The sequence below is a fragment of the Neolamprologus brichardi genome, chromosome 15 (assembly GCF_056152115.1).
Source record: "Neolamprologus brichardi isolate AB-2024 chromosome 15, ASM5615211v1, whole genome shotgun sequence".
Lineage (NCBI taxonomy): Eukaryota > Metazoa > Chordata > Actinopteri > Cichliformes > Cichlidae > Neolamprologus > Neolamprologus brichardi.
In genome coordinates this window covers 13408937-13436869 of record NC_142118.1, presented here as the reverse complement: position 1 = coordinate 13436869, position 27933 = coordinate 13408937, and the positions used below count along the sequence as shown (strand labels likewise).

General features: G+C 40.5%; 2 protein-coding genes across 9 annotated transcripts; one reads left to right on the top strand and one right to left on the bottom strand.

Moving 5' to 3' along the window:
• Positions 1-44: 44 nt before the first annotated feature.
• pum2 (pumilio RNA-binding family member 2) lies at positions 45-23285 on the bottom strand. Of its 8 annotated transcripts, none has more exons than XM_006792533.3 (24): positions 23127-23285; positions 21361-21724; positions 20818-20856; positions 19652-19720; positions 17267-17372; positions 14099-14286; positions 13834-14006; positions 13292-13589; positions 13111-13204; positions 12886-12993; positions 12587-12732; positions 12032-12152; positions 11662-11802; positions 10316-10621; positions 9992-10219; positions 9523-9790; positions 9183-9312; positions 8910-9044; positions 8638-8775; positions 8301-8426; positions 7947-8018; positions 6919-7040; positions 3506-3698; positions 45-2650 (listed from the first exon to the last, which is right to left on the bottom strand). In XM_006792533.3, the coding sequence occupies exons 2-24, from the start codon at positions 21709-21711 to the stop codon at positions 2519-2521; spliced, it is 3684 nt and encodes a 1227-aa protein (XP_006792596.1). In that variant the 5' UTR covers positions 21712-21724; positions 23127-23285; the 3' UTR covers positions 45-2518. The 8 variants fall into 8 exon arrangements, with proteins under 8 accessions (XP_006792596.1, XP_006792597.1, XP_035764325.1 ...); XM_006792534.3 differs by having other exon boundaries at positions 8916-9044; XM_035908432.2 differs by having other exon boundaries at positions 10316-10618.
• Positions 23286-23739: 454 nt separating this feature from the next.
• Positions 23740-26902, top strand: LOC102797946 (rho-related GTP-binding protein RhoB). Its single transcript, XM_006792532.3, has one exon. It carries the CDS (start codon positions 23977-23979, stop codon positions 24565-24567), a length of 591 nt encoding a protein of 196 aa, XP_006792595.1. The 5' UTR covers positions 23740-23976; the 3' UTR covers positions 24568-26902.
• The last annotated feature ends 1031 nt before the right edge of the window (positions 26903-27933 follow it).

Genomic DNA, 27933 nt, shown 5'->3' with positions numbered 1-27933 from the left:
ATCATTAACATATGAGGTTGGAAAAGAAAAAAACTCGGCAATAATTAAGGTCAAATGTTAGAAGAACAGTTTAATCATACAATGTCACAATTCTGCTTCGAAAAAGGAGTTCGTTTTCTTCATCTAACATCTGGAAATGTACATAAGGCCACCTGAAAATGTACATGACTTTGACAGTGTGACAAAACTCATATGTTCATATTTATATAATTGACAATATTTTACATTGCTTTTGCTTACAAGGTAGTAGCTGTTTCAAAATACAGCACTCTTCTGTACAAAAATAATTCTCGTCATATCCTGTGAAGTTTCCATGGTAGCAGAGAGGACTAAATGCAGCCTCGATTTTAGTACAGAGTGTTTCTTTTTTTCCTTTTTCTTTTTTTTTTTTTTAAACTGTCACACATCAGAAAGACTATCAACAGTGGATGTTACAGCTTCAGTACAAATAGAGGCTGGCCCAGAACAGATTTAAAAACAAAAACCATGCCAGATTGTGAAGCCATTAAGTTTTCATTTCCTTTAAAATAACACTTGATCAAATAAAACCTGTATACATTATATTCAAGGGGAAAGGAGTGATGAATATACACACATCTAAATGCACATTAGCCTTTTTCTCCCCCCTCCAAAGAAAAAAAAAAAAAGAAGTGTAAAAGACATCCCATTTACAGCATAAACGTTTACAAATGTACAACTGTACAGACAAATAAAAGCATCACTACAAATTTAGAGCAAGGCCTGTCAAACACCACAACTAGACTTTTTTTTAGTGAAACTAATAATCTTACACTTATTAACTGCACATATACTACATTTATTCTACAATTCATATGAAGCAAAGAAGCCGTCACTACGAGCGTTACAGGTGAATTGTATAGCTTTTGATGGCCCCACCGGCCTCCGCCAATCCACTTACATACCCAAAGAAAAAAAAGAAAAAGGTTCTTTAAGCATCCCTTTCTTCAGCTACGTCTAATTTATTTCACCTCAGATGTACAAAACTGACCAAATTCCAGAAATAAAATAATAATAATTTCTTGGACTGCTCTGACCTTCAGGCGGTGGGGGTTCCCATCACTGCTGCAAGCCCCTCAACCAAAAAAAGAGCAACAATTTTCTCATACATAAAGATGCTATACATTGCTCAACTACTTCTACACAAGAGATGATTATTCAGTACATAAAGATACTGTTTTCTAGGGCAGTGTTCATCTCAAACTACAAGACAGATAAGATGTTACGCAAAACATAAAGGAAAAAAAATCATTCTAAGGATTAAAACCTATTACAGCATGCCAACGCGTACCCCACTCCCACCCTGCTATCCCTGCAAAAAGCCCCACCCCACCCCACCCCACCCAAAGCTATGGTCATTTTATGTTAATATTAAACCAGGTCATACGCCCGCTGTACAACCAAACCTCATGCTCTGCTTCTTTAAGTTAAATGGTAGCGTTTTACTTCCTCCTGCATAAAAAAAAATAAATCAAGTGATCGCCTGCATGAGGGGAGAGTAAGACGGCTCAAATGGTGCTCGGTGGATGTAGCAGCTCAGTCTGTCAGTACCAAAACATAATGCAGGCCACGAGCTGCTGGAGTAACCAAACACGCACACACTCCTGCAAAGGGTGGGGGGAAAAAACAAACAAAAGAAAAAACGAGGCAAGAAAAAAAAAAACACCACTGGCAAACGCTACCCTAGAGTAAAGCACCAATCTCCAAACCCCGAGCTGGCAAAGCGGCCTCAAAGACCTCTGGGTGACTGTGGCACGTGACGCATAGTACTCGCTTGTGGATGGAAGGATTTCTGTCCATCCATACTATGTGATGCTATTGAAAACTAATCCATCAGCTGCTTTGGCATGGGAAAACACTTTTTTTTCCTTTTTCTTTCTTTTTTTTTTTTAAACTGTGTGTGGGATAATATACAAATATTATAATAAATTGCCTAAGCTTAATAAGAACAGCTGTCTGTTTACAAAAACAAATGGAATCGTGTTTTAAAAGGATCACTCAGTTTAGCCTTTATAAAGTCACTTGCTGGTGTTAATTGTAAGAACTGTAAATTTCAGCAAATGTGTAATAATTTCTTTTTCTACAGAGAATTTACAAGGTAAAAAACTAAATGTACAAGATAATATGAAAACCAGTCAAATACATCAATTACATCATTAACAATGGGCTTGTGCTTTACCCAGGGAAAAAAAAAGAAAAAAAAAAGAAGGAAAACAAAAGAAAAACAAAAAGAATAAACAGCCTGCTGACTGTGCGCCCCCTGGGGGCCATGCTGGGGACCTGCACCAGGGGTGGCAGAGTGGCAGGGGTCAGTTGTCACAGCGTTCTTAGGTGAAGTTGACTTGTCTTGTTTTTTTGGTAACTTGCCCCCCCAAATGATGGGATAACAGAGGGCGTCAAAGGCTAACCCCTATGGCTAAGGAGCACATCTCAGACAGAACGGGGGGGTTTGGGGCTCCTACTCCTCCACTTGTTCAGGGGACCTGGGATGTGTACGTGACTACATCAGACCATTCGCGGGACCGCCGATTGGACCCAGTTCAGATCCACTCTTCATGTAGTACTTCTCTAGCTTGGCTAGAATGTGCTTCCCATAGGTGTACTTACGCAAAGTGGCAATGTGAGGCCGGATCTAAATAAAGAAGAGAAGAAGATAAATGCATTTAAAATCTGAAGAAGCTCAAATGATTTTAAATTTGGAAGTAGGGGTAAAGAATGAGCATGCTTTTTAATTATGGGTAGCATAATTTACAAAATGCATATCATGTTACATTAAGTAAGTCTTGAAACTGCTGATGGAGATTGTGTATGTAAAAGGGTTAGTGAATGAGTTAAGTGATTTTCTTGCAGTAGTCTACAAAAATTTCTTATTTTTGGAACCACAGGAGTCGCCCCCTGTTGGCCAGCAGAAAGAATGCAGATATTTTGACAAATGTTTGACACCCACGCTATACTGTTCTTAAAAAAACAAAAACAGCACTAACTAGTTTGATGTCAACACAAGCGCCTTGACAAAAGCCTGCACTGATGTACAAAAAGAGTAATGTAAAATATGTAAACAATGGACACAATGCTGGCAGATGGATATGGAAGTGCACGCCCTAGTTATTACTTTGTTTTCATGCAAAATACAATCGCTGTACACATAATGGCACTGATAACATGACTAAAAACAGGTCTTTCTGGTCATATTTCACATATCAAGGGTCCTTGAAAGCACCAATGCAGGCACTTGTTTTAACTTGGGCTGTTTCATGATCTGAATGAGCTGTGCAACGCCCTGGATACCACTGATAAAACTTAACAGTTAAACTTTTACCAGCCAAGTCGATTTGACCACTTGTCAGAAACTATGGACATAAACAGATTAGAGTTTTTAAGCTTTGCTAAACCTTACAGAACACTGATAGAATTCACTGGATCAAATGGACTACGATCCACCCACTATCATTAACGCTAACATGAGCACATTTAGTAGGCGACTCACCTTGTGCATGATGATTTTACGCTGAGCAGGTTCTGCCATGTCGATCATTCTTTGGACAACGTAGTTGGCGTACTGGTCTTTCATCATGGTGTACAAGGCGCTGTGGGGCCCGTCTTTCTGGCAGCACACTTCATCTATCAGCAGAGCTCTCTCTGCACGCGAGGAGTGGATCACACACTTCTCCACCACATTACTGAGGGAAAAATAAGCTACTGTTACTCAAGTTTATAACTGAACAGATGGAAGCAGAGAGATGCCAGCATATAGAATCATTTTCTTTTGTTTTTGGCATCACCTGGTATGTATGCATGTGTGTTAGCAAACTGTAATTATTAGGCACAGTGGACTGGACAAGTGTTCAAACAGCTCAATTAGTTTAAGGTTTTGCTGACCCCAACTGTGAGGCAAGGGCTGGTTGTTAATGGGGTAAACTTGAATTTGGGAAATATAAAGGAGGATTACTATGACCTAGTTTTACACCTGACACGTGCAGGAACAGGTTATGTTTGATAAGAAAACAACATGTACAACATTACCACCTACTGACTATAAAAAATTCCAGATAATCCTCCTCCACTGGACCATCCCAATAACACAAGGTGAGATCTAAAACCTGCAGGACACCGGCCCTCGGGGCCTGGAATTGCCCATCCCTGGTCTAAGCCCTTTGTCTATCAGCTTACAATCTACCAGAGACAGGTTTTTAGGAGAGGGGACCACTATTCCCAGCTTAATTTTTTTTTCCTGTTGGCTAACAGGATCAATTTTAGAGTTACACAGCAATTTATTCCTAAAGCTGAGAACATTTATTGATTTGAAATCCACTTTTTCCAAAGAACTTTATGAAACACAAAACTCTAAACATATGCAATGATGGCCCACTGAGACAGTCTTACCGACTGTTCCATGTTACACTACAGAGGATATTAGTCATTTACACATTCTTACAGCGCTTTTCTAAAGTTACAAGGATCATTTTTCCCGTCAAACACTCACACACTTGTATAGTGCTGTTTAATTGCAGCAGTTATGTTAAGTTTGTGAGCATCTTATTTTTTCCTAATATTACAGCTCATCTATTAAATGTATAAAATATACCACTCTGCTGCCAGCAGACGTGTATTTTTACAAATTGGCTGCACACACCACCATTTTTAATGGTAGCAAGACTGGAAAACCTTGTATTACGAAACAAGTAGATAACCACTTTTGTTTAACTACAGGAACTGAACGTGGAAGTCGTTTTGTGGTACTGGCTCCCAGTAGAGGATTTGTCCTCATCTTTTGGCATCTCCCTTTAAAGATCCCCACAGTGGATCATCTGCCTCCATCCTTTGTCCCACATATTCACAATTATTGTGAGTCATGTAATTACCGTAATTGTCGGGCTATAAGCCGCTACTTTTTGCACAAGCTTTGAACCCTGCGGCTTTTAGTCAGGTGCGGCTTTTCTATGGATTGTCCATGATTTTTGTGATATCATAAGAGGATTTGTTTTGTTTGTTCCGCTGTTGTACGGCACTACGTTGCCTGGCGGAAGGATCGGGGTTCAAGAGTGGTATGTTGGTCACATGTCTGTCCGCCAGGCAACGTAGTGCCGCGAAAAACAAACTTCAAAGTAGCGCTACGCGTTCAGCGGGAGGCGTGGATGATGAGCGGCGATAAACTTGCGAAAAGCAAGTTATGCCCAACTCCACCAGTGGATTCTGACAGCGTGTAAAAGTGTGAAAACATCCACGATCACCAACGGATTTCGAAGGGCTGGACTGCTGCATGATGGAGAGGAGGACACCGCCACGGCCCTTCAGAGGGTGTTCGACTCTGACACTGACAACGAGGATTTCTTTGGTTTTGAAAGTGACAACGAAGGAGAGAAGCTGAGAGTGGATGACGAAGCCATCCTGAGCCTGTTCGTTTCCGACACTGGAGAAGAGGACTTGTGGTTTTAGTGCGCAGGAAGAAGAGAAAGATGGTGGTGAATGACTGACTTTTCTTCTTGTTAAAGCCGTGTCACTGCACCTGAGCCTAAAAGGTAGGCCGAATCTATTTTTCTGGTGTGCTGTAGGTTATTGTTATGTACTACTACATTTGTTACTCATTTATGAAGCACAGTACATGTTTCGTACTTGTAATTACCACTGCTTGTACATATACCTAAAAAGTTATGCAAATATGTACCCATAACTTGTTTTTCAAAATATTAATAAAAGGGGTATGTCTCCAAACAGCCATCTCTTTCCTGACAATTCGCTTTGTGCATATTCTCTTACATATGATAAGTCAACATTGAAACACCTGCGGCTTTTAGTCAGGTACGGCTAATGTATGTACAAAACAGGATTTTCCCCTGATTTTAACTTGTGCGGCTAATATTCAGGTGCGCTTTGTAGTCTGGGAAATACGGTAAATAACTCAAACTTAAATAAATTAAAGGTCCAAAGTCGGCCTAAAGTCATGTTTGCTCACTGACAAACAGATCACATCCACAAGCGCAAAAACCAATATGACCGCCATAACAACTCGTGCAGACACATTTAGTTCAACATAGACTTGTCTTTTAAAATATCTACTTGCCTAATGTACTCGTATTAAGAAAGCACTTTTCTATTCTTATGGACCACTCAAGGCACTTCACTGCATATCTCATCTTAACGAAGCATTCAATCATAATTTTATGCTATACACTTCAAGCACTGCACCTGCCTAAAATGAATATCTTCAGAGTGTGAGAGGAAGCTCGAGGAAACCCATGTAAGCACAGGGTGAACTTACAAACTCCATACAGCGAGGCCTGAGCCAAACCGGAGATTCAAACTACGAACATTCTTGTTGTGAGGTGATAGCAGTAACCACTGTAAAATCATGCCACCGCCTATATATTACAAAAGAATTTACTCAAAGCTAAGCAAATGGACACTTGCTCTGGACAATCTCTGCTTTGAAAACAAAGAAACCTAAAATTCAGCATTCCCATCCTACTCGACTCAAGAAAGATCTAGGTTATGAACTGCCTAAATTATCTCTTATCAGGCCCAAACGTGAGTCGTTAACCTGCATGTTATAAACCTACTATTGACCGGTTTTTACAAATGTAAACACTCGAAAGATGTAGCAGAACAACAACAGCGTATCGACTGATCTTCAGATGATATGCATCAACTTATGTTCCTTAGTTATGCTAGTGCAAATCACTCACATCTCTGTCCTCACACCAGCAGAGGTGTGAAGAAACACAGCTGCTCTAATATTGACAGTAATGTGAGTGCTTTCCCTCCCACAACAGAATATTTATTTATTTTCACAATCATTTCAAACGAAATGAACTTTAGAATATTCACCGTCTGCCCAGTTAATGTCAAAATCCGCAAACAATATACAGCCCACTCTTAATCCATACAGACTGCTTAGCTTACCTTGCAAATTTATGCTGGCTCAGGACAAGAACCTTCCCGCGCACCTCTGCCACTATCTTGCTCTTATCTTCTGGTCTGCCATGCTCCAAAACATGCTGAATGACGTAGTTACCGTACTGATCCTGCAGGAGGCAACAGAGGTGTAAGGACAAGGCAAAGTCATCCCAACAAGATTAATCACAACAACAAAAAACAAACAAACTGTGAGATACAACTGAACATGATTGATACTCATGCACTACTTTTCCCCCCCATTGGCCTCGATTGATAGGGTAATCATGCAACTCTACAATGATTGGCCGATGAATGAGCGACACCCCCATTTGTAGTATTTCGAATACCCTTACGTCATCACTGCGGAAGGTCAGACAAAACAGATGCTGCTGGTTTGTGTTGCTGACCAGGCAACACAACCAATAGCATCTTTGCCCCTTCAGAAACGGGTGATAGACAGTTACGGGTGTAATTTTAGTGCGGCAAGATGGAGACAAAAAAAATGAACTGACCAAACAACAAATAACGCCACTCAACTGCCAAGCTTGTTAAAGTGGTAATTTGTTGAGTAGGTAATGCGATCTCCACCTTTAAATTTGAAGTATTTGCCTCCCAAACCATTTTCTGTCAATCTGTTTTAACATGAACTTGCATTATGTTGGTTTTAAAACACCATTTGTGAACTATTTGGTTATAAAAGAGTTTCAAACTCCTAGATTTGAATCAAACAATTATAATTTTAGCTAAATGAGAATTTAAAAAAAAAAAAGGGAAAAACAGACTGATCAAAAAATGCTGCAGGCAAAAGAGGGATCATCAGACAGCAGATTAGCATGTCCCTAAATCCTCTGGCATAAAGCAAGAAGGGAGGAAAAAGGAAGAACAGGCAGCTCAGTGGGTTAGGAAAGGACCATAAGGGTTGGGAGTCTAAATGTTAAATTAGATTCTTTACAGAAGAAAAGATTAAAAAAAAATAAAGAGGGAAAAAGGAAGTGAGCACAGGGACATCCGCGATAGAGGCAAATTGCTCTGACCTTGAACAGTGCATCACGGGACACTGTATAATATGTTTTGGGTGTCATCTCCAATGAAACGCCTTGATATTTCTAGATGGAATAAGTGAGGGGGGCAGGGTGGATGTTTAAATAATCACATATGTCAGATGTAATGTCAGCTAACAGCACAATTACATTCATCCTTACACTTAGCAGACCACAACTACACAGGAACAATGACAGGCTAAAAATATGAAATGTTCAAACATGAAGGACGCATGCAAATACGTGACATAAAATGATAAATGTCAACAACGATCAGTCGCAGCTAGCAAAAATAAGGTAGTCAGCGTGAAGTTTAAAATGGGACAGAGAGGAAACTGATGTGCACACCTGGCCCAGCTGTTCAGAGTGCTGATGAAGCTCTTCCAGGATGGGCAGAGTTTGCTCCTGGGTGCAGTGCTCCAAGATCCTTTGGATAACTCTGCAGCCATAGGGGTGTGTGGAAAGTACAAAAACCTAGAAAATAAAAACAGTGCTTATTGTACCATGTAGTGAAAGAACATCAGAGGATTTAGATATTAATGCAACCCTACAGCTCACATGAGTCTACAAAAAATAAACCATACTGAAAGGTAGTTACGTTATAAAGCAGCTTATTATATGGCAGCTATTCTAAAAAACAAAAACAACAAAAACTAAAAAAAAAAAAAAAAAAAAAAAAACCCACCTGTCCCTGGAAGGCATCAATAATGAACTGAAGAGCCTGAGGCTGGACACATTCAATGCACTTCTGTACCACATGGTTCCCATTCTGGTCTTTCACACACTTCAGCACATGGCCATCAAGCTCACGGACAATGTCGCTCTAAATGGAAGAAAAATGATATCAAATTATATCGTAAAAAAGACCGTTTAAATCAAAGTATTTAATATGAAGGACGAACAAAATGCTTTTCAATAGAAAATAAAACTGTTATAAAGAAGTGAAATCTCACTTACAATTACCTGCTGGTCTGAGGAAATTGACTCCAGGGCTTTCTGAATGACCCTGCAACCATACATCTGCAATGCCAGGGGAAGAACGTGTCCGCGGATACGGGTCGCTAAAGCAAGTTTCTGTTCTGCACTTCCAAACTGAGACAACATAAAAAATATATTATATATACCGGAATCTATTACAATATGAGAGTAATTTATTATAAATGGAACTGAGTTTAGTTTATACTGTGCAGTTACTCAAAAGACACATGGATGAACTTTAACACTCCCAACCTCAAAGAACTTTTGGATGACATAATTCCCAAATACATCAGTCATCAGTTGGTATGCTGCTTGCAAAATCTCTCCAAACACCATCTGTCTCTCAGCAGGAGTGGCCCTCTCTAGCTTCTGCTGGATAAATCTAGATTGGAGAAAGCAGGGAACGATTAAAAAGACACTTCAAAGAGTGGACTCATTATAAAAAGTGTAACACTGCAATGCAGTTTTTTGCATGTTTTCTTTTTTGGCTAAGGCTTAAATTTACGAGACCTAAAAGAAATTCATTATTTCCCAAAAGCCTATATATTTAATTTTGCGGTGGCATTTTCAAGCATTAAATTAGGTCCATCACCTGGATCCGTGCTGGTCTTGAGAGAACTCCACCATGTGTCCAGGCAAGTCACGGAGCTGGAGGTTTGGAAAACGGTTGTTCCTGAAGTCTTCCAATAGGCGGCTGCGTCCAGATGGCATGACATCAGAGCGGCTGTAGCGGGGCCGTGAGGGAGGGAACAACTGGCTGCTGGAATTGAACAGACTGGACGTGCCGCCTGTGCTCCGGTATTTGGCCTCAGCTCCGGGAGCTGCAGAAATGTAACGGCCACTGCCATTTGTCAGGCCACCTAGGATTAAATAAGACAGTTTTTAATATTTCATTTACAAGCATCAATTTCACTGAGGGTGCCCCTAACAGGGGATGACAACTTAAAGTTCTATTCTATTTAAGTCACATCCTCACTTAAGAACAGGCTCAAATGCTTCTTTATTTTCTACCGCAAAAGCAACATTCGACCAAAAGGTAAACATCCCTTCTTTAGGCTTACCTAGGTGAAGGCTGGAAGAGGATCCATGGGAAGAGGGCAAAGATGGTGGAGGAGTGAGTGGGGAATGACCTGGTGTAAGGCCAATGGGGCTGGGTGAAGAGGAGTAACCCAGGCTGTTATAAAACGGCTGCCCAATGGGAGTTAAACTGCTGCCACCTCGTTTGTATAGGTCAGAACTTGCCAACAGGGAATCCCTGCGGGATACACTGCTACTGGTCGAGCTGGATACTGAAAAATCATAATCAAAGCACTTTTAGAACACAAAACTTAAATTTAACACAAGACCATTTTTCTCTCCAAGCAGCACGTTGTTTAGCCACTGACCAGAAGAGCCAAAACCCCCAAGAGCAGAGCCCAGGCCAACGCCAAGAGATCCGCCGGTGCTGCTGAAGCCCAGGGAGGAGCTTGGGGGTGGTGGGGCAGCGGAGGTGTGAGAGAAAAGAGAGCTGCTCTGAGAGGTGTTGGGGACTGATCCAGATCCGTAGAATGAGCTGGAGGGCAGGCCGCTGCTGGGTGGAGGAGCCTGCTGCTGCTGCGGCTGAGGTTGAGGCTGAGGCATGGAGCGGTACAGTCCATTGGCTGGAGGACCAGACATGTTGTTACCGGAGCCAGATGCAGACACTGCTGCTGCTGATGAAGAGAGGTTGTTGTGAGAGGTCAAAGGTGAGGAAAGGTCACATGAGTGGTACTAATCAAGTAAGAATAGAAAGAAGTGGGTGTGCGGGACAGACATTATAGTAGGCATATCTAAGAAGAAAAAAAAAAATCCCATCTCTATTAATAATACACACACATATCATTTGCACAACACACCATACAGAAGCACTCATTAAGTTATCATTTTGAGAAGAGGACATCTATACAAATCAGATCGCTACATGTGCGCATGCAACTGTGCCTACTCAAAACAGCAGATCTGGCAGATTGCTAGAGAACTGCTAAGTGGGTGAAGTCATTTTACAATAGATAAACACAAATGACAAGCTCAAATATAAACAAATAATAAAAAGCAGAATTAAACATAAACATATTCAGCTATTTTTGGGAGAGCCACTTTTGCATTTTAAACCATCAGCGTGAACACACTTTGTAGAAGCTGGGACTTGTTGGCTGAATCATTTTTTCCACCTATATTTAAAGGTTACTGCTTATGTGTGGTGATTAAACTCGGGGTAAGAGGCTTGGGAACGTATTAAAGTAATGAATTTATTCACTAAAATAGCCAAATGAAACATTGCTCAGTGTGTGTTCTCACCACACGCAGAGTGGAGACAGCAGTGGTAACTGCAGGAGACAAACACTGCGAACAGACCAGATTTAAACCAAACTATGTGATCTGCTTATCTGATCAACGTCACATTTGGTTTTTTGAAGAATGTGTCAGTGGACAAAATAGGAGACATAGTCCACAGGAGATGGAGAGTGATCTTTTTTGAGATTTGAATCAGATAAAATACAGTCACCGAATTCCAAATAATCATCTCTAATGCAATTAGATTAGCTAAATTTGAGTTATATAGTGCCAAATCACAACAGTTACCCCAAGGCACTTGAATGCAATGTAAAAACCCTACAACAAACCATCCACAGATCCCCTCTGAGCAAACAGTTGGTGACACCAGAGAGGAAAGAATTCCTTAATTAAAACAAATGTTTTAAAAAATTCTTACCAGCTTGCGCCGCTGCATGGTTGATGAGAAGTGGGGTTTGGACTAGACGAACAGGCCCACCCAGACCGGTGCGGGCACCAGGGCCCATTACCAAAGCTCCAGTCTGGTCATAGTAAGCTGCAGGGGCCAAAACCTGATAACCTGAGGAAGAAACAAGACACACAAAGAGGAGAGTTAGTAATTACAGTTTACTACTACTACACAACATACTTGGAGTGTTGTTAGAAACACTGTTTCAGTATTTTGTAACTACTACTACTCACACACTGTGTACACTTAATGTGAACCAATAAAGGAAAAAAGATGTATTTGGTTGTGAGTGTCTTTGGCTAAATTGCAGTATAGCATAAGTATGAAATGGTAGACCAACCAGGCATTCCTGTGTATGCCAACGCAGGGTTTGCAGCAGCTGCTGCAGCTAAGGATTCCTGCTGGCTTTGCTGGCCTTGCCCAGGTGTAAGAGGTCGCTGGTTGGTTCCAGTGCGCATCACCTGGCAGAAACGGTTAAAAATACTGTTACTGGCTTTGTACTGAAAGGGAAGCAATCTCAACTGGTCGTCACAACAAAAAATAAACAAGTGACTAAATGAGGAACAGCTAAAGTATAGCTAACGTGTTTTACCACGACTGTGTGGTTTGATCAGACGTCACGAGTTGCTTGGAAACATAAACAACCAACTCCAGGACAGTTCTGAATCAAATGCACAACTGATGGATCGCAGAAGCCCCGCCCACTTTTAACTTTTCTAAATTTTAACAGCAGGTCTTCATGGATGACTCATTTTCAGGGTCATCATAAACATTCTGCACACGATAACTGGTCACAGACAGATGACTGAAACCAAATCCTGAAGCACATTTTTCATACAATCATACGAGGCCAATGAAGTAGGGAATTAATACTGGTTAGAGAAATTATTCCTACCTGTGGTTGCCCTGGCCCTGGCCCTTGACTGGATGCTTGCTGATTGGCCGAGTGATTGGCAGTAGATGCAGGCTGCTGCTGGAAAAGATTAGCTGGGTACACACCCCAAGGGACGCCGTAGTACTGTGGTGGAACAACTGTGGGGCCTGGAGGAGGGGAGAGAGAAAAAAAACACTTCTGAAGTTATATAAGTTATTGGATCTGGGCAGCAGATAATCAAGAGTAAAAGAAAAATAAAATAATAATGATCTGTTGGATTTCAATGAGAACTTGCGGATGAACATGTGCCATGTGATCACCTGCAAGCGTTGCTGCTGCTGCCAACCCAGCAGCAGTGTAGGGATCAGCTCCAGGTGGGGCAGCATTAATGATGTAAGGGTTTGGCACAAATGCAGGAGCAAGGCCAGCTGAGTAATATGAGGAAGAACAGCAATATAATTCTCATTCAAAAGTCTATGCAACTCAAACAGAGACAACCTGAGAGACAAAGCAGTTAAACAATACTGCAAAAGAATCTGTCTCACCAAGATGCTGCTGCTGGGCTGCAGCCAGTGCATATTGTTGCTGCTGAGCTGCAGTGAGCTGTTGAACAGTCAATGGATTAGACCTCTGGAACAACTGCAAAAAAATAAATAAATAAAAATCAACAAACTGCTCACAACCTGCAGAGCAAACTACCAAACAGACTTTGTGCATTTAACAGACCTGCTGCTGAGAGTTGTAGTCAAACAATCCAACTGGAGTCCCTGAAGAGTCCACCTGAATCTGATTACCAGCATAGTCAAATTGTAAGGACTCCACACCAGCTTGCTGCTCCATACCGCCCATGTTCTGGGCCTCCTGGTTCTGGAAATCCTCAGCTTGGACCTTGTTTTGGGAGGGGTTCTGCTGTTGGAGAGCATGAGGGTGGTGGTGCTGCCCCATCATCTCCAAACCTGTCTGACTGGGACCCATCCTCTCCACAGCCTCAGTGGGAGAAGCTTGACGGCTTCCAGGAGTTGGGCTAAAAGAACAAAAAAAAACAAGTTACGTTTAAAACGGACCGCCATATTTATACACAACTGTTATTTTGGGGCGAAACAAAAGTCTAAAAACCCTCAAATCAACTTATAAATGTTCATATTTACACAGTCTGGTATTTTAGATTTAGTTTTTAACTGAAAAGCTATATATACTATATTAGAAATAACTTTTTTTTTTTCCATTTTCTACTGGTTAACTTGTATCACTGTAAAAGGAAAACCTACTTGAAGTCTTTACAGTCTCTGTCCATGCCGTTCAGCAGACCTCTTCCATTGGCTTTAGTAGGATCACTCTCCTCTCCCACCTTCATCTCGGGGCTTTTGTCGTCTTCAAAAGGCGACACCTTCTCTTGCGCATCACTTTTCTCTCTCCCATCTTGGTCAGCATCTCCTGCACCCTGTGTAAATACGAAAGACAGAAAAACATTTAGACAAAGAAATGCAATCTCCACTTTTGGTAAGATCGATGAGATGCAAGAGTTCGGCTTACATAGCCTCCATTCCTGTAGCGGCCATCCATCTTGTCACCAGGGGACGAACTCAGGACGTACTCCACCATGCTCACGCCGAGACCTCCGCCTTCTGAGCGAGGTGAAAGCACAGAATTGGCATCACCATTGCCATGGAAACCCTGGCCTGGCCGTCGCTGCACCATGATTGGCTGAGACACTGAATGATCTGAACGAAAAGTCGTAATCAAATACAGTGGCAAGCGAAGTGAACCCGTGGAATTACATGTTCTTCTGCGTTCACTGGTCAGAAAATCTGATTTGATCTTCATCTAAATGAAGATCAAATTTGTATTTGCATTTGTATAGCGCTTTTCTAGTCCTTAAGGACCCCAAAGCGCTTTACACTACATTCAGTCATTCACCCATTCACACACACACTGGCGATGGCAAGCTACATTGTAGCCACAGCTGCCCTGGGGCACACTGACAGAGGCGAGGCTGCCGGACACAGGCGCCACCGGGCCCTCTGACCACCACCAGTAGGCAAACATGGGGTTAGTATCTTGCCCAAGGATATTTGGCATCCAGCCAGGAGGCAGCCTGGGATCGAACCACTGACCTTCTGATTAGTGGCTGACCTGCTCTGCCACCTGAGCATACATCTGAGTCACAAGTAAACACAAACGTGATGTTTGACCCAAACAATCTCTTATGTCTTTCTTAAAACTTTCGATTGCTGGTAGAAAAAGTAAGGGAACCCTTGGATTTGACAAGTGACTGAACCTCCTGTGGCAGCAGTGATCTCAAAGGTTTTCTGCAGCCACAATCAGGAGGAAGTTTGAGTCATTCTTCTAGAATCGTCTCACTTCAGCCATGTTGTCAGAAATGAATCTCTGGCGTGAATTATCCTCGAGGTCATTCTTCAGCACCTCTATTAGATTAAGAAACTGGGCTCTGGCTGAACCGTTAGACCTTCTTCTTGTAAAAGGACCCCATTATACTTTAGCTCATTTTCAGCCATATGTGAATGGGCACAATGGTCAATGCTCATAATAAACATGGCTATTTCAAATAATCAGCTACGGTTAGTAAGTAATCCCTTAATGCCATACGCTCAGGATTCAGACTGTTCTAAATGGTTAATTTCATTTTTTTCCCTACTCTTAGCTCTGTGTGAGGTCACTTAGGCTACGTTCACACTGCAGGTCTTAATGCTCAATTCCAATTTTTTGATCAAATCCTTTTTTTGTGTCTGCTCGTTCACACTACAAATAAAATGCGGCAGCAAACGCGCTCTAGTGTGAACGCTCAAAGCGGCCCACATGCGCAAAAGAAGATGTCACACACACACACACAACGCGCTCTGTTTAGACCCAGAGCAAACAATATTATTTGACTGATGGCCCTTAATATAAAGACTTCGGACTTCACGTTTCCCAATTTTTGCTTTAAGTTATTTTGTTATTTACATAATAATGTAGATAACCTAATAATTATCCTTATTGCTGTTTTAGAGGAGCGGTGCTTCAAAGGATAGTTGCAGATTTCTGTCAGAATCTGCAGATTATACAGTACAAATAAAATGTTCACGTTTCTCCAACGTTGTCTTCCCAGCAGTTTCACCGGATGGCCAGGAAGCGTTCACGATGTCTTCTCGGGCGCTTCTCTGGCGCTTCTCTGGCGCTTCTCTGGCGCTGATAATCGGCGTCTGTCTTGTGTCACAAGTAAAAGACGTCAGTGACGTAAAAGACGGATTTAATGCGACTTGACCATTCACACAGCAGTCGCTTTCTAAAACATCGGATATGTATCGGATTCAGTACCACATACGAAAGTGACCCAGATCGGATTTGAAAATATCGGATTTGTGCCGTTCACACTGTCATAGCATGATCGGATATGGGTCGCATAGGGTAAAAAAAAAAAAATCGGATTTGATGCGCTTTCGCCTGCAGTGTGAACGTAGCCTTAGAGCAGATGTGCTTAATATGGTCATCTCATGCACACATATCTGGCTGCAAGCTCAGCAGCTCCACTCACCTGCTGTTCTAACCTTCCGTTTACGAGGGACAACCAATCAGATAAATGTTGGGTAAAAGGGACAAATGAGATAAATGAAGCATAATTTGAACTCAGGCAAAGGAAGCACAGGCTTTACTTTGCAGTTTAGCTACATCATTCAGTACTGCAGTAGTGCTGTGAAGGATCAAAGTACTCCTTTAGCAAATATCAGGCAAGGTTTTATGGACAGCAGTGGCGTTCTAACCAGCGATTTAACTACCCATCATGTCCACGCAGCCTGCAACAATTGTGATTGGCCTGTTCAGTACTGCCGATTCTTCCAGTGCATGTCCAGCTGCTTTTTTGCTGTAGTTTCTACAGTGAGAGAATAACTGTCATCACTTCAATATAAGGAATAATGATCATAGCATCAATGTAAGGATTCACAAATGTCTGCAAATTCCTGCAGGCAGGTTGTTGAACCTATCAGAATAGATGTGAGGGAATGCAGCAAGTGGGGGAAAAAAAAAAAAAAAAAAAAAAAAAACTTGAGTGGGAATTAAAGACGGGACAAAAAGCCCCACCATTTTATTGGTTTCTATTGGATGACTCCGCATACAAATGACCAGGACATAACCACGAGGTAATCCGCACAGAATGTATTTTGCACAAGCGTAAATGCCGCCAATGAAGTCAGGCACTTACACAGGCTACACCACAGGCTCTACAAACACTCACTGCAGAAGTCTAAATCAGTCCTTGCTGTCCTAACTAGGAATGATTTACAGATGGTATTCGTGAAGGGAGATGTTTACCATTTTCTAACATAGCCTTTGGACAATAAAAAAAAAAAAAAAAAAAAAAAAGGAGAACTAAAAATGCACCATGATATATGTAAAAATAATTGTGTGTGTGCGCAATTTCAACAAAAAAAAAAAAGCAGAAAAAAAACCTGGTTTGTTTATAATTGTAACTCAGATGAAGATCTGACCTGATTTTAAGACAAATTCCAAAGGGTTCACTTACTTTTTCTTGCCACTGTATTTATATTGTTCTAATAGTATTTATATTAAAACGTTATAGCTGGCAGGCACCTGTGAAAACTGAGATATTCCATTCCCAAACACATGACTGGAACAGATATCTTAACTACATATGTAATAATTAATTAATTAGAGAAAAGACAAATTTTAAAAGACACTCACGAGATGATCCCCATGCATTGTCTCTCCACTCTTCTCCAAGAAGCATTCCTTTCCTGCCATCTTTGGCCAGCTCATCAGAATCCCAGAGCTTTTTTGCTGGCAAAAGCTAAGAAAAAACATGAACAGCGTTTCTGAATGGTGTAGAAAAGCATTTGCATTTATGATTCCAAACTGCGAATGCAAAGGGAGACGTATTTTCGACTCCGTATGTGAATGAGATGTTTGAGAACAGAATGTTTTGAGGCCAAGTTAAACTCACTAATAATTAATTGGCATAATTGGAAGATATCAGGAAAAATCACTTAATTGAACAAGCTGCAATAACGGTTTAGACTGTATTTGTATACAGACATGGGGAGTGACTGACTACCAATTCATAAGAATTTTTTATTGACATAGGATTCAAATGTTAATTATTTAGTGTAAGTTGGACCTAATTACCCATTATAGACACCAACTACCTATAATTGGGGCTATTACACTCAAGACCTGAGCAACTCTCGGTTAACTTCAAGTCAGTTCAATAATGCTTTTCTAAAGAATCCGTACAGGTTTTCTGCTTCAGACTCCTCTTAAAACAGATTAAATTCTAACTGGAATCTTTTTTCCCCCTAGAGTGCACCGGCGAGGCAAACAAGTCAATGACCCAATCCACACTGCCAGGAAAAAAGGCTGGTTGAGCTTAAAGATTTCTAGGAAAGCCGTGCCAAGTTTTATGACCATTGTTAACAAGATTTTTCATTAGTAAGAAAGTCAATGCTGCAACTGATGCTTTAACCAAACACCAAGTGAACAATTTATTTGCTTAAGTGAACCGGCTATTTTAGTCTTCTTGTTTCATAAAATGAGAAAAACACTCCTATACAACACAGTTTTACCATCACTGTAGAGGACTGCACATAGATTTACATGCAGCAGCCTGGGGGGTGGGGGGTCTGAGACATAAAATATGAGAAAATGTAACTACGTCAGTGTAGCAGAGAGGAGCACAAGGTGTTTATCGTTTATAAAAAATGATTTGTAATAGCGTTAAGTCAAAAAGCTTTCAGAAAACCCTTTATTAGGAAAACAAACATTTAGTGTTGTTCAGTTGTTTCTGTATTGTGCATATGCTTGCTGACAATAAGACAGGGACAGGTGAGGGTTTAATGGATTTCAATCAAAGGTAAGATGAACTAGTTTACAATAAATCTGTATTTTAAAGACTCGGTGGTGGTGGTGCAAACATTGATGCTTTAAAAATAGTTCAGCATTTCTATAGTTTCTCTAGACATGTTTCACAGGACTGAAGATAGACATACTTAAATCTGGCCTCTGTAAAATAGCAACCTACGGATGTGTACAGTCACTTTTCAATTCTAGAGCGTAGGGCTGGGCTATATCATACCGTTCACAGTAATACCGGTGTAATTTTGGGCAACGATAGGAAAATGAAATATCGCAATAGAATATGGGTTAAATGCGCATGCGCAGTGCTTATGTTTACATACGCACATGGCGTATGTAAAGAATGAGAATGAGCGAAAGTGGATCGTTGAATAAAACAGATGAACCAGAATTGGTTTGTAAAAATGCTGCAACTTCAGTGGTGTGAAACTGGTTTAGCTTTCGTCTGTCAGATACACAACAAAGCACTATTTTTGGTAGAGCATGCTAGCGGGCCGTCGTTATTACCGTGTTGTTTGGAAAATACGGCACACTTAAAATCAATCCTTTGATTTTTCTGAAAATCGACAGTGCCCCTTATTATCCCGTGTGCCTTATGTATGAATTCTGGTTGTGTTTACTGACCTCAAAACGATTTTGTCATACACGGCGCTCAAAAATCTGTCAAATGTTTTAGTACGACTTTGCTAAGCTACGAACCCGCACCGCTTGATGGATTGTCAGAGCATTACGGCATTAGGCAGGCGCCTCGCGGAGTGATACGTACTGTGCTTCAACATAATATTACCGTATTGTGTGTGTATATAACCTCTTTTTAAGTTTTGTGGATATTATACATGGTTATGCTGAGGATATGTCAGCCAATTTCCACTGGAAATGCCTTTTGGTTAAACTGTCAGCAAGGAATTTGCACTGTTACATTTATATATAACTTTAATGCACATAAAAAACAGCTGCTTGTTTAAGTGAAAATACATTGATGGGATTTTTTGCACTAATAAAGTTGTGGAGTTGTAAAGTATTTTGTCTAGTGTCAATTATATCGTCAGTTATATTGTTATCGCAAATTTTCAAATGTATATCATGATAAATATTTTTGGTCATATCGCCCTGCTCTACTAGAGCGGCGGGGAAAGAATAAAATAATTAAATAATAATCACAGAAAACTGTATAAGAGTGAGGAGAATGAACGATATGCAGACAAAAACTGTTCTTACCTCTCCCATCCCCCTCGACTCCAAAGCAAGAGCTTGAAAATCATAGTTCATTTCATCCACTGCACGGACCTGAGACAGATTTAAAAAAGGAAAAAAGGTTTTTCATGAACATTTTAAATTAAACAGCACTGATTTAACAAAACTGTAAAATTGTACCTGCAATGCTAAAGAGTGCTTGTTGTAAGAATATGTGACAATTCAATAGAATACATAAACATTCATAACAAAAACCTAACATTTATTCTTTAATCTGTGCAATTGTTTTTACATTACGTAACATTCCGGTTTTGTGAAATAAGCCAGACATGAATTATGACTTACACAGCATTTTGAATATGCCGTTAAGCCAATAAGAGACTGTTGTTTAATAAAGTTCTCTTACATGAAATCCCAAAGCAATTAGTCCTGACTGTTCGACTTATGTTAAGGTATCTGACATGATCATTTAGCTTTGGTTATTGCATGACCGCCCCCCGTCCCACTATACATGATGTGTTAAGGAAAACTGAAAATAAAAATCTGAGAAGGACCTTTTAAAAAAAAAACATTTTTAGACTAGGACCTATGCAGAGCTAAACACAAAAAAACATTTGCACAGACTACACATGATTTATAAAGAGAGGCGGTTACACTCGCTCTTCTGCAGGGCACAATGACTTGCTTGCATGAAACAGAATAGTTTGAATGAAGTTTGAAAGAAAAAAAAAATTAAATAACCTAAACACGAGACGGGGCTTTGTATGTAGCAACAAAAAAAGCTGCAGAGCAGCTTAAACTACTGTTGAGACAGGATGTGAGGTGTGGCTATTAAATGACAACACAAAGACAGGTTTTGAAATTAAAAGAGGATTGGTTTCCAGTGCACCATTGGCTTAACATTACTACAGACAGATTATAGACATTTCTCAATATATGGTCAGCAAAAAAGAAGCCACAGCTGTGGGAAAATATCTCCATCCATATCAGTATGCTGAGCTGTCCTAGTGAAGCCATTTCTGGCCAACTACATGTCAATACTCCTTATTAATCTGATCCAACTACCACGCAACTTTATTTATTTTCCTTCAAAATCACATTTGCGTTTTAGAGAAGCACCTCCAAGTCTGATCCAACAGTGTAGAATAAAACCATGAAGCCTCTTAGACCACTAATGGAAGAAGACTTACTACGCTGCTTTGATCACTGAAAGCCCCGAGTGCAGCAGTCTGTAGGTGCAGAAGGGGAATAATTTGAAGGGGAACAGAATTAAAAGACAAGCTTTCTTCATTAAAGTTTAATTGCAGCATTTATTTCATTATTTAATAACCACACTTTCTATTACAACTCTGGCTCAGTCAACATGGTGAGACTCACACCCCTGTTGTGCTGACACAATGGCCAAAACTATAATCTTGCTGATGTCTGTTGTAAATCAGAAGCAGTGCTATGGCTTTTTAATACTTGTAGTAACAGACTGGTGATCTCTGAAATCTGCACTCCAACCTTCACCTCACGTTTGACTGGGCAAACGGCTGTGGATAGACCTGTCTGTAACTCCAATAATGACAAAGTACTACATTTAAATAATAAACAACAGATTGTTTACTTGCTGTTTATACCAATATAATAATCAGTGAAAATTGAGGACTTGTTCTGTCTGGTAATTATACTAAACTGCACATCACCGCATGCCTTAGCTCAATAAAACAAAAAACAAACCAACTCTTTACCTGATCGACATGATTGGCATCCCCAGTAGGCCAGCGATGCTTGCTAGGTGTGCAACTTACAAGCTGCTCCCCAGGCTGCCTCTGAAAGAAGTATCCTACTGTGGCGTCATCCTGAGACCTCCCGCTCAGCGGAGGCTGTGGGGTACCTGGGGTAGGGTTAGGAACCCTGTCCATGCCCTGTATGTGTGGCCCTCCAGGAGCCTGACCAGCTCCGCCAACTGTGGCTAGGGGCCCTCCGCCATGAACTCGGACACCCCCAGACTCAGGAGCACCATTTGCATGCAGCATCCCACCTCTCGTCTCCTGCCAGGCCACGTCATTCATACCTAGGATGCTGCATGGAATGCTCATTCCACGGGAAAGCCTAAAAAACAAAACAAACAGACAAAGTAAGATTTACTCACTGGAATGTATATTTTCTTATTTTAATTTCACTTGCATAAAATTGAAAGAAATCTTATTAGAGGATATAGTCTCTCTGTGTGTCCTGTATAATTACATATAAATGACCAATAAGAAACACTAGGATATAAATGGCTCAGATATGATTTTAATTTCATTATACAATGTAATGTAGCACCCATTACAATGTGGTGTTTACGGCATCATAATTGGCTTTTATGAAAGCCCATGCTATTATAATGCGACCATCGTGGACTTATTAAATCCTCCTTGAGCTTTCAGACAAAAATCAGCTTTTAAATCCCATTAAAGAATCATCCAAAAGAATAATATAATGATAACTAATGCTTTTAATTTTCCTCGCTGGGACAAGACTAATTCCCGAGCTGCTAACAACACGCCAGGGATATCGTTGTCTAATTCTGCTTAACTATTTGTGCTACAACAGGTTAGTAATGTTTTGTTAAATTAAAAAGATCGGGCCAAGAACAAAACAAGCGACTGACATCGATGTTGGTGGCTTATAAGAGCAACACCGCTCGGTAACGTTGTCGTTAGCCAAATACTAGCTGGTGACCATAAGACTGGGGATACCAGCAATAAAGCTTCGGCTACCACACAGACATACACGAATAAATGCAAATATTCAGCGATAGCCACGACTGATTTCTGAGATGATGTAACGAGCTTGCAACAACGTATTCAAATTTGAAACTGTTCATTGTGGCACACCAATTAGCAGCTTGGCTAGCTAGCCTAGCCAGCAGCAAGCAAGCCGCTCTAATAATAAGGAAGCTACCTTAACGACTTTCAGCTGGGATTTGCGTAAATGTTTATTTATTTATTAGATTGTGTTTGCTTTGTGGTTTGTTGCCTCGCTTCTTTTGATTGTTTACTTCCACCCCCTCATGTATTTCTGCTAGTGGAAATCGAACATGATTAAAGCTAACCATTGGTTCTCTGGAGCTAACTAGCTAGTGCTAACCGCAAAGGGCCCGTTGTGTTTATTATTGGTGAGACATCAAAGAAATTTGCTTAATTCACTGCTGTTTTATAGTCAGCGGGTGGCTTTGCATGTTTAATAGAACACATTTTCTCGACTTATTATCCGATATTCACTGTACACAACACGTTACGGCCATCTCCGAGAGCTAACAAACGCTAATAGCCATGTTGCTGTTGTTAGCTAAAACATCAGCCAAACACTCAGTGGCTAAACAACATGGCCCCCCTTCAAGTTCCAAACAGAGGGGCCTTAACCGCTAAACAAAAGGGGAAATACTCGCACGGCGGCAACCGCTTCCAAAGCAGTCCCCTTACACAGCTTTGGATTCGGTTGTGAACAGATGTGAGGGCATACTCACGCGTTGTCGTGTCGAGAGAGGATCTGTGCTTGTTGCACGCCGTCAACCCGATTCTATATTGTTTTGTTTCCTTGGAGAGAGAGCGGTGATTTAGCAAAGCTTGGTAGTCAAAGCTAACAGTTTCTCTACGCTAGTGCCCCCTCCCTGTAAATAGCGTGAACTACGTAGACATGCGTATAACAATGTCAGTGTCAATTTGCCTTCCCATCGTGCCTTTTGAGCACCAAACCCCCTGTGTTAGGCAACCTAATATGTGGTATCATAGAAATTAGTCTCAGAGACACTTCCCCACCCAAAATCACTCTCACATTTCATAGGATAAACTGGCTTAGTTTGAATGAATCCTCATTAGACAGCCGGCTCATGTCATTTTGTGAACAACAATGCTGACTCAGTAATAAAAGTAGCAAGGCAATATGTCCGGGAAGCTTATTTGAAAGGGAGGTTTCAAAGAAGAAGTACGTGTATATTTATCGTCATCGTGCTGTGATTTTAGTTGATTTCGCCTGATTCTCAGTCGGGTGGATCCTCGTGGTCAGTGACCCCTCCCTCCTCCAACGCGAGAAAAACCCGACGGGACCCAATCACCTTTTCCTTTACAGACGGTGATCTCACCTCCCCATTTCCGATTGGATTGCTATATTTAGGAAAACGCCTTACGCTTTATAAAGAGATTGCTGTAGTTTGTGGCAAAAGGCTCCGGAGTTAGTGGAAAGGACTGACTTGAGGGACGAGTTTGACCAGTATCTGCTTAGAGTTTGAAAGCTACTGGAGTTGACACGACTAAACATTTACAACTGCCGACTTTGGACTGAGCCGCGTTTGAGAGCGAGAACTGGGAGAGGCAGCAATGGCAGACATACGAAAGAAACTTGTCGTGGTGGGCGACGGTGCATGTGGGAAAACATGTCTACTGATAGTATTCAGCAAAGACGAGTTTCCAGAAGTGTATGTCCCGACTGTGTTTGAGACGTACGTGGCGGACATAGAAGTGGATAACAAGCAAGTCCAGCTGGCTTTGTGGGACACAGCCGGACAAGAGGACTACGACCGGCTGCGGCCGCTCTCCTATCCGGACACCGACGTCATTCTGATGTGCTTCTCGGTGGACAGCCCGGACTCGTTGGAAAACATCCCTGAAAAGTGGGTCCCTGAAGTGAAACACTTTTGCCCGAACGTACCCATCATATTAGTGGCCAACAAGAGGGATCTCCGCAACGACGAGAACGTGAAGAATGAGCTGTCTCGGTTGAAGCTGGAGCCAGTGAAAACAGAGGATGGCCGGGCCATGGCCACGCGCATTGGCGCATATGACTATTTGGAGTGCTCAGCTAAAACCAAGGAGGGGATCTGGGAAGTATTTGAAACGGCAACACGGGCAGCTTTACAGAAACGACAAACAACCCGAGGTGGCTGTTTCAAATGCTGTGTTTTGATGTGAACTGACTCTGGCTTGGGCGGGGGGCTACTGGGACGCGCAAGAACAGACGTTTCCTGCGTTGGGGTCCGTGTCTGGACATGTGAGGGCAGTGACCATTGTTCAGACACTCCCTCGAAGTCGGATGCCTTTGCTTGAACCAAAACCGATGACTGCAAACGGAGCTGATTGGAACACACACGAATATCATCTGATGGCGGGTGTAATGAGGGGGGTGGGGGGGAAATACACTGGTTATGGCATGTTGGCGTGTTCTTTTTGGGGTCACATGAGCCCAGTCTGACTGAAAAAAATCACAAAGCGTTTGATTTCAGTGGGCGACTTTTCAATCCCCTTCTGCATCTTCTCGTGTAGACGAGAAGGCCTGCTGGAGAGTCGAGATGACTCTGCTCTCTTTTTTTGTGTTTTAAAGTTTGCATAGGCCACAAGCCTTATTGCCAAGGTTATACTGTGTAACAAGCAAAGCAAAAAGAACAAATGCACTGTTATTTTTAATATGAGGTAATTGAAGTTTGATCTTGCACAAGACCAGGATGCTACAGCAACGCATAGAAAGAAAGCTTGTTAAAACTACAAGTCATTGCCAACTTGTTGTTTTTGGTTTTTCTTTGTGATATTTTAGGGCACTTTTGCAAAGACATTTCATAGATCAAGGTTGTGATTGGTTATTTATGTTTTTAGAGTTTGTTAGTTCGGAGCACGGCTAAAAAATAACGTATAATTTTGATTCCACAGTATTAAATGTCTTTTTTCCCTTCAAATTATGCAGCAGGTTAGGTTTGATTCAAGGTTTACAAGACTACACCTGGACCAGTCTTGAAAAGGGCTAACCACAATGTCCTGTAGTTTTGCAGGTTTTCAGGCAGAAACTCTGTTAGTATTAAGTGGGAGTCACGTTTTACAACTTTAGTTTTTTATGTTGCTAAGCATGCTTTTACACAAGTTTTAACTCATTTTGACTAATTTATACAAACACATTGTCCTCTGTACATATATTTCTGTACAGCACATCAGAACAGCATCTTTTCAAGCACATACAGTAGTATATAATCCCATTTCCATCCAGCTGTCTCTGTTCTTTCAAACACATTGGGGGAAAAACAGCTTGAAATTTTCTGTTTGGGCACAGCTTCATTTAGAGTGGCACGGAGGATATTTCCCAGAGACAATTAAACACTTGAGACGGTGTGGCATGTGATGGCCTTGCTCGGTGAAGGGCGTTTTCTCAAAGTGTCATGAAACTGCTGTTTATGACCCAACAGCACACGCTCATGTGGGATTAAGCCATCTGATGGCAACACTTTATTGGAAGTGTTTCATGCAATTCTATTAGTAGAACACTTATGTAATAGTGACACACTCTTAAACTAAAGGGCTTCCCTTTGATTATTAAAACATGAGAAAACGGTAAATGTGAAGTACTAATGATTATAGAGCTGTTAAACTGAATTAAATACAGTTGAGAAAGAGAAAGTTTTTTCTTTTTTCCCTTTTTCTTAAAATCTCAATGTCTTCCATTATGACAGTGAATGTACCTTAAATTTATGTTGTCAAAAAATGTTACTGAAAGCTAAAATCAGTGTATTTTGAGCTGACTTTTTTTTTCATTCTTGTGAAAAGGATTAAGATAGTTTTTTTTGTTTGTTTTTTTTTCAGTGTTTTTCAAGTGTTGTGTAACTGTCCTCTTGCATGATGGTGGGAGTGTGTGTTCATATGACTGTGAACATTAGTTACAGAGACTGTTGTTAAGGGTGAAACTCTTACTGTTCATGTTTTGCTCTTTTACTTGTTTTTGGAAACAAAAAAATATGGATTTTTTGCTTTAAACACTTACTTTGTCTGTGTTTTACTAAGAAACTGCGCTGCAGGCACATCTGTGTTTAAAAATACTTTTTTTTTTTTTTGTTTTGTTGTAAAAAAAAAAAAATCCAGCCGAAGTTACAGTGGCATTTAAAAGTCACATTCCTCCTGTCTGCTGTCTGTTGCTGTCTTTTTTTTTTTTTTTTTTGCTGACATACAGCACAGGAATGCATTGTGCTGGACTGGTTAATTTCCCACACCGGTCCCCCTCATGTGCCTCTGATTTGCAATGATTTTAGGTTAGTATTTGTGATAAGACGGTACAGTTTGCGTCTCCTCACACAAAAGGAAATTGTGGAATATGCCAAACCTATCTCTTTGTAAGAGTTTATTTGATGCCATTGGTGTAATTACACAATGCTTTCTGTGGAAGAATGGTACAATTAAAAGAGTGGAAATTTTGTGAGGGGAAAAAAAACAGAATGTAAGGGAACAAGTGGTACTGTTCTGGGAAAGTCAATAAAAAAAAATCAATGTGTTTCACTGACTGCACTTTTCCACTCTTGTCGCATTTTCCTGACACACAGCTTTCTTTCCTTTGATCGTACAAAGAAACATTATGTATACTGATAAAATAGTTGGAACCTGCTGGTAAATTTAGAAAATTCACTCTATTAGTATTTCTTTCTTTATTTGCTTTAATTAGGATCCACTGAACCATCACTTTGATTCAGGCCTTTGAAACAAGAGTAAATCTAATGTACTTGTGTATTTGCAGTTATCTTACTTTTGTATGTTTTGCTGAAAGAAATTTATGCTAGTTCAAAATACCTGCTCTTTAATACGAAAATGAATAATTATGCCCCACTATACAGATTTATGACCCAAATGCCCAAAATTAACAGTACTGGTAATTGTAAAAATCTTTTTTGTTAATATTACAATATGTTAAAAATAAATATTTTAACTGCTAAAATATAATTATTGTTGTTATCCATGAATTTCCACTTTTACCATTTTACAGAAAAGCTGAAAAAATATTTAAAGCGCATTATTATTATTTTTACTCCAGTTATTTACAAACATTCCTGAATAGAAAATTCCATTTTAGTGTTTGAATGTTATGTTTGGTTCATATTTGAGTTCTCAGTGAAGTCCAGTGTACTTGTTCATATTTGGGTAAGAAAACATTGGATTCAGTTTTTCATTTGCCTAATAAATAATAAATAACAGCATCATTTGTTTTAGTTATAAATATATTTTTGATAGATTAAAATTTTTTTTTTGCATTTTCTTGTTTTTATGACAGACAGTCTGATAAATTTGTTAAGCACTGTATACAGTGTACTGAGTCGTGTTCCCATTATTATGAATATGTTTACTTTTAACAGTCTCATAGTTTACTCGTTCTCATATTATTTGCAAACCCTTTAAAGATTTAAGTTTGTTTATACTTCTAATGACTTATTTATCACGTTACACGAGTCAATAAGCTGTATACTTATTTCACCACTTCTCATGATGACACATAGCCTGTAGCTGTCCCCAGACAAAATAATGCCATTATTC